The sequence below is a fragment of the Prionailurus viverrinus genome, chromosome E2 (assembly GCF_022837055.1).
Source record: "Prionailurus viverrinus isolate Anna chromosome E2, UM_Priviv_1.0, whole genome shotgun sequence".
Lineage (NCBI taxonomy): Eukaryota > Metazoa > Chordata > Mammalia > Carnivora > Felidae > Prionailurus > Prionailurus viverrinus.
Window position 1 is genome coordinate 48576733 of NC_062575.1, and position 7183 is coordinate 48583915.

At 51.8% G+C, this 7183-nt stretch overlaps 1 protein-coding gene across 4 annotated transcripts; it reads right to left on the bottom strand.

Annotated features, from left to right (window-relative positions):
• Positions 1-2300: 2300 nt before the first annotated feature.
• SERTAD3 (SERTA domain containing 3) lies at positions 2301-5801 on the bottom strand. 4 transcript variants are annotated; one of them, XR_007147356.1, is made up of 3 exons: positions 5579-5798; positions 2784-3595; positions 2301-2678 (listed from the first exon to the last, which is right to left on the bottom strand). XR_007147356.1 is itself a non-coding variant. In XM_047835550.1 (3 exons), the coding sequence occupies exon 3, from the start codon at positions 3587-3589 to the stop codon at positions 2993-2995; it is 597 nt and encodes a 198-aa protein (XP_047691506.1). In that variant the 5' UTR covers positions 3590-3595; positions 3951-4209; positions 5579-5801; the 3' UTR covers positions 2301-2992. The 4 variants fall into 4 exon arrangements, 3 of the variants coding, with proteins under 3 accessions (XP_047691506.1, XP_047691505.1, XP_047691507.1); XM_047835550.1 differs by adding an exon at positions 3951-4209 and having other exon boundaries at positions 2301-3595; positions 5579-5801; XM_047835549.1 differs by having other exon boundaries at positions 2301-3595.
• Between the last annotated feature and the right edge of the window lie 1382 nt (positions 5802-7183).

Consider the following 7183-nt stretch of genomic DNA (forward strand, 5'->3'; position numbering starts at 1 on the left):
CAGCTCAGAGCCTGAAGCCCGCTTCTGATACTGTGTTCCCCGTCTCTCTCTGCCCCTTCCCCACTCATGCTCAGTCCCTCTCTCTCTCTTTCAAAGATAAAGATTAAAAAAAATTTTTTAAATAGCCAAAAAAAATTGTTTTTGAGTGCACACCTGTACTGAGCATAGTTTTGTACACTAGGGCACACAGCTGGGCTAAGACCACCAAAACCCCTCCCTCTCAGAGTTTTCATAGACCAGGAGGCTAACCATAAACAGGTGACAAATAACTTGAGATAGGATAGATGCTAGCAAGAAAATCAAACAGTGGGGTGAATGTTTGGTGCAGCGAGACACGTTGAGCTAGGAAGGGCAGAGAAGACCTCTCTGAGAAAGGGACATTTATGTTGGTGAAACTAGAGGGGACATATCCTCTGGGCCATTAATAAGTGCAAAGGCCCTGGGGTGGTTATGAGCATGGAGTCAAATGAGACCAGGGTGACTGGTGGTGCGGAAGAGTGGGAGATTCAAATGGGGAAGTTAGGAGCAAGATTGACACGTCTTTTTTTTTTTTTTTAATGTTTATTCATTTATTTTGAGAGAGAGAAAGGGAGAGAGAATGAATCCCAAGTAGGGATTCATTGCTGTCAGCACAGAGCCCAATGTGGGGCTCGATCTCACAAACTCTGAGATCAATGACCTGAGCCAAAATCAAGAGTTGGCTGCTTAACCAAATGAGCCACCCAGGTGCCCCAAGATTGCTGCATTGCAGGCCTTGAAGTTGGGGTTTTATTCTGAGTGTGAGAAGTCACTGAGAGTTTTAAGTAGGAATAAGACATGGGCATCCACGAGATGTGAAACGCATGTGCCTTGAGGCTCTCGTGACCATTTCTTCTCTCTCTCTCCATTGGCACCTGTCAGTTACCCCAATGCTTTCAGACTTAGATGCAAAGCCCCTCTTAAGCTGAGAACCTTGGCTTTGGGCCAGAAAGCACAAGCAAAATCCCCCTCCTTTCCCTGCCTGTGGACTCCACCGGTGTAGTTCCTCTTTGCAAACCTTCTAGAAGAGTCCCTAATGCTGTATAAACTCACCTGCTGCATTGTCTTCAAAGGTCTTTGCAAGAGGCTTAACCAGTGCTAAGCATTGCATCTTCCTGGCCCCCCTCTCTTTTCTCCTTTCACAGGCCTGGGCTTGTACCTCCCAAATAAATCCTTAGCACTTTAAATGTTTATTTTTGAGAGAGAGAGAGAGAAGCAGAGAGGGGAGACACGCAAGCCAAAGCAGGCTCCAGGCTGAGCTGTCAGCACAGAGCCCGAAGCAGGGCTCAAACCCATGAACCACGGGATCATGACCTGAGCCAAAGGTGGACACCTAACCCACTGAGCACCCAAAAGCCCCAAATCCTTAGCACTTTAACTTCAACCTGGTCTCTACTTCCTAGCCAAGTTTTCTAGAGAGAGCTCCCCGCCCCCCCCCCCCCCCCCCCCCGTTTGAGAGAGAACACCAGTGGGGTAGGGGCAGAGAGGGAGAGAGAACTCCAAGCAGGCTCCCCTCTGTCAGTGCAGGGACCACCCCCCCCCCCCCCGTTTGAGAGAGAACACCAGTGGGGTAGGGGCAGAGAGGGAGAGAGAACTCCAAGCAGGCTCCCCTCTGTCAGTGCAGGGACCAACTGACCCACAGCTCAAACTCACAACTGTGTGAGATCATGACCTGAGCTGAGATCAAGAGTCAGACACTTAACCCACTGAGCCACCCAGGCACCCCTAGAAAGATCTATTCTTAATGCAGACTATCTTTAGGCATTTTCTTTCCCCTCTGGGTCCCAGCAACACATTGCATGCAATGAAAAAAGTGACTTTTAGATGCTAGAGTCACCTATCCTTTGACAGTTTGGTAATTCATGGGACTTAGTTTCTCCTTCTTTTGTGCACCCACGTGGCTGGGGAGTCTAAGTCTACCAAGGAGCAACAAACACAATAGTTGAAAACCAATCCCTGGAGGCAAACTGAGTTTGAGTCCTAGCTCCCTGGTCCTTGCTTTCCTTGCTGTGTGACCTAGGGCAAGTGATTTGGCCTCTCTGAACTTGAGGTTCCTCCTATGTAAAACCTGTTAACAGAATTCTGTATTATCATGAAGATTAAATGACCTAATCCAAACAAAGTGGATACAACAGTACTCTTAACAAGTACTCTATATATATTATGTTTAATAATATGCCTGCCCCAACTTTGGGGGGGGGGGGAGGTGGTGCAGGTGTCCAGGGAACTTACCAGGTCCCTCTCATCGACCCGCTGAAGTTTAGAAACTTCAGGCAACATCACCCTTTCCAAAATACTTTTATTAAAAAAAAAAAAAAAAAAAAGTCATTACAAACAATCAAAAACAAAACAAAACAAAACAAATCAAAACCCACCACAAAACCCGCCTTTCTTTTAAATAATGTGGCATGGAGCGGTTTGGTTTCCACCCTATTGCACGTGGTCCGGCCTGGTTATGCATCAGGAGACTGCTGGGACTGGGGTCTTGCCAATGAGGTGGGGATCAGCCTTGAGGGAGGAGATCCGCCCCTCCTGCTCCCTCCAGGTGCAAGTGACAAAGTCTGAGTTCCCATAGCAACCAGGCAGCACATCCCAGTCATCAACATACAGGCCCAGCTTTATCTTCCCTGAGGCCCCAGTGGTCACCAGGGGAGTAGGAACTGGAGGAAAAGGCAGAAGAAATGTGGGAAGTGGGAAATCAGACTCCCAGAAACAGAGTCACGTTAAGGCATTTGGAACAGATAAATTAATTCAGGAAGACCCACCTTCACAGAAGGCTGCGGCAACCAGACACACACACACATGCAAGACGGTTTGTGGAACCCTGAAATGGGAGGAAAGGAGGCCACAGTCACTGCTTAGAGCCCCCGCAACACACACACACACACACACACACACACACACACACACACACACAGTTGCATCCAGGGATCCTGCCCACTGAGGCAGAGATGAGAAACAGCCCCTGGAAGTTTTAGGATCCCAGAATGATTTCCATAATGTGATCAAGTTCATTACACTCCCAGGACCCTGGGGCACAGAAGAGGTTGTGAGGAGGCTCCGGTGGGGCCAGTGCAGGCTCCTTCTCCACTGCAGATGTGTCAATGTCCAGAAAGAAGTCATCCAGACCAGAGTCCCCCAGATACCGGGAGCTCAGAGCTTCCAAGAAGACTGGATCAGGCTGGGGCAGCACTTCGTTCTGGGGGCCCGGGGGAGCTATTGGATTCTGAGGGGACTCCGTGTCGTCCATGGAGGTCTCCAGTTCCCTGAGAATAGAGCCGATGGTGGCGGACAGGGAGAAGTCCTCCTCGCCTGGGAAGAGGGGCTCAGGGGGTAGGGCAGGTGCTGGAGCCAGGCAAAGGGCGGCCTGGAGCTGCTGGAGGGTATTGTGGATGAGGACATGCCTGCGTAGGCTGGGTGCTCGGGGGCCCAGACTCCGCTGGACTTTGTCTAAGGAGATTTGAAGCAGGGCTTGCTGGTAGCTCCGCAGGCCTGCTGGACCCCAGTCCCACTTCTCATCCTCCTCTTCCTCCTCCAAATCTGAGTGTTTTCTCTTCAAGCCTCCTACCATGATGCCCTGTAGAGAGAAGAGGGGCAAGTCAGACACCGCAGGGATAATTCAGATCCCGAATTTCCTGTATGGTTGTTTGGTTTTTAAGTAGGCTCCATGCCCAGTGTGGAGCCCAATGTGGGACTTGAACTCAGGACCCTGAGATCAAGACCTGAGTGGAGATCTAGAATCAGACACTTAACCGACTGAGCCATCCAGGCACCTCCCGGTTGTTGTTCATTTTTATGATCTAAACCTGTTTCCTCATCTATAAAATGGACATGATATGAATTCCACAGGGCTGAGGAGGAGACTAAATGTAAATGACTAAGAAAACAAGATCTGGATTGAAACATAGGTGGGTTTGCATTCCCCTACTTGCCTGTGTGGCCTTGAATGGTGAATTTGCCTCCTTGAGACTCAGTTACCTCAGCTGTAAGATGAGGATCAAGTTCCTGAGTCTTAACACTGTTCTTTCTACAATACTCGTTTCTTCAACAGTGTCACGTATGACAGCTGTGGAGTACGGAGACCTGGACTGGAGGCAGGGAAACCTGGATTTGAATTCTGCCTTTGACACTGCTCAGCTGTTTGATCTTTGTAAGTTATGTGACATTACCTCTCTGGGTCTGTTTCCCCATCTGTAAAAAGAGGAATGTAAAAATTCTCACCGTATTCTCAAGGAGATCCGATGTGTAATGTACACGGTACCCATCTACAGTTAACGCTTAACGAAGAATTTAATTGCCATTTATTCATTCAATATTTATCTATTGTTGCCTGTTGTATTAGAGCCACCGAAGCCCTGTTAGGACACCTATTTGTCGAAACTCTTCTTTTACAGGGAGTATATTTCTGACCATGCCCTCTTCCTAACCGACTGGGAGCTCTCCCAAGAGCAGGGAAGGAGCCTCCCTCATTCTCTTAGCCCGCGCCTTCGACTTCCCCCAAAGCGCGCCCCACAAGAAACTTGCTAAAACTTGACTCAACGCCCGACTCCGCCTCCTCTATTCAACGTCCAGGCAGGCAACAATTTGGCCCAGGGGCTTCTGGGAAATGTGGGCCAATAGCCGCCTGGCACGTGCGGTAACGTTGAGCTTGCACTACAATACCCAGAGGGTGCAGCACGCCTTTGGGACGAACCTCCCCCGCCCTCCCTTAAGGCATGCGCACAAGTGCCCGGGGCGGGTGGGGGAAGGGAACCCGGACGTCCAGCTGCCCGGCGCCTGCCGAGCCCCGCCCTCTGCTGCCTCTAGGGCTGCGGGTCTGAGCTCCAAGCCCGGAACGCCCCTCCCCCACCCCAGACTCCGGCCCTAAAACTGCTTTCTCTCGGGTTTCGCACCCCAAGGAGGTCCTAGATTCTTTCCCCAAACTGCTCTCGGGTCCAGAAACCCAGACTCCAACACATCGCTCAAAAACTACAAATGCTCTCTGATTTATTCCGTTTGGGAGACTAATTCTGATACCTTCACCCGTCAACTTTCCCCTTTTCTCCCGTCTTTCAAATGCCTTTCGACTTCACCTCCAAACTCTCCCTCTGACTCCAAGACCTGAATATGGGACTCTCACCAGCACCTCCTCACCGCCACTGCGTCTCCCTTACCAAGATTCCTTGCCCGTAGTTATCTCCGTTTTTCCAAATGCTCAGGATCCCAGCTCCAACCCCTCACCCCTTTTCCAGAACACTAGAGCCCCGAATTCAACCCGTCCGGGAGACTCGAATTGTCCTAATCTCCAGATTTCCTGCCCCAAAAGTTCCTTCCTCGGTTCTCTCGCTTCTCCAAACACCCCATGTCCCAGCTTCAAACTCCCTCCACTTGAAGATCTTGCCCCAACAACTTCGCCTTCAGTCCGGGATCTCGATTTCAGTCTCGAAGCCCCACCAACCCTATCAGTCACCCTTATCTGCGCCCCCGACTCACGCCCAGACCCCGCCTCCACGACTCTCGGGGGGCGCGCCTCCACCTTCCCTAAACTAAGGCAAATCTCAAGCCAGGTGGACTCTCTCACCTCAGCTGCCAGGTTCGCAATGACCAAGTCGTGGAACGTCCGTAGCTTTTACAACCCAACAGTGCTGGGTACGAGCCTCGCTCACCTCCCCAGGGCCTCTTGGTTTGGCCTCCGGCCCACCCCGCTCCGCCCAGGAGCCGAACCGCGAGCCGCGATTGGCTGGAGCCCTGCCCGCTGCGGGGCGCGGATTGGCTGGGTGGAGCAACCGGTCCGTCGCCAGGAGACACCCGGCCGGCCCTCCCTTTCCTTACACCCAGGACCTTTTAAAGGATTCCGACTCGCCCGGGGGAGGGGCCACGTCTCTAGGGTGGAGGGTGGCGGGGACGTCAGAACTGTTTCCTTCAATTCAGCCACTGTCCTCGCTCCAAAGTCGTCAACATTGATCTCTGCGATGCCTTTATACCAGGTGAGGACCCTGTCGGGGAGCGAGGCTGGTCGGCACGCCCCTCCCCACCCTGTTTTCCAGGCGGGCGGGGCTGAGCCACTCGCGGAGGCCGCGCCCCCGGGGTTCCGAGGGCGGACGCTGCGGGGCGGAGGATGACGTAGCTGAAGACCAGCCAATAGTTTGGCGCGGCCTACGTTGCCTGGGCGATCGCAGCCCAGTTCCTGTGCTCCCGCCCCCCCAGTACTTTACCCGAGGCCCCTTTCTTAATCTTCAGGATTTCTCAGCACGTCCTGTGCTGGTCTCTCCTGCAACCCCCGACGCCCCATCCTTCCCCTCTCAGGATGGCACTGCTGGGAACTCGTTACTTGCTCGCTACTCCCCTGGGGACAAAATCCAAACTCCTCCCTTTTGCCACAAAGCCCTTCACGGTCTGGTCCCTGAAACACACTCCTTGCTCCCTGTGATCCGACCACAGATTGACTCTCAGTTTTTCTAAAATGACTTCGAGTGCCCGCCACCACCATAAACACAGATTTTGTCTGTTTTCTTCCCTGCCTTAACCCCAATGCTTTAGGTACATAGCAAGTACTCAAAAATGACAATAAAGGGCCTCTGGATCTTTAAATTTGTTTCCCCATCCTGAAAGTACACCTTCCGTTCCCAGACTGTTTCTCACCAGGTCTCATCTCAAAGATTTCCTTCTCTCAGAAGCCCTCCCTTGATGCTTGAGTGGGTTAGGACCCATTCTGGGCTCCTATGGTGTCCTGGGCTTCCCCCCATCCTGACCCTGACCCCTCTGCCCATGTCTCCCATTCTTGGCCCTGAGGGCAGGTCCTGAGGTTATGTCTGTCACCCAGGGCTTGGTCCGTAGCATCACCCAGCACATGGACACAAAGCAGGCATCCAGTGAAAGTTCTTTAAATATGCCCAATGTGACAGAAGGAGAAAGAGGGCAGAAAAAAAACAAAAACAAAAACAAAAAACCTGAGCTAGTGCCCTGAAAGCCTGAACCAGTATTGGCCTACCCCTAAAAGTGTCACCAAGAGGAGGGAGAGGGAGTTTTTTCCAGGCTACGCCTGGGAAGGGAGGTTTAAGCCTCCTCAGACCAGTTCTCACGGGTTGGAATTTGTCAACCAGTCATCCTGCTGCTTGCAGAAGCAATATATGATTGGAATGGAATTTTTTTTTTTTTTTGGAGGGGAAGGTGTTGGGTGGGTAGG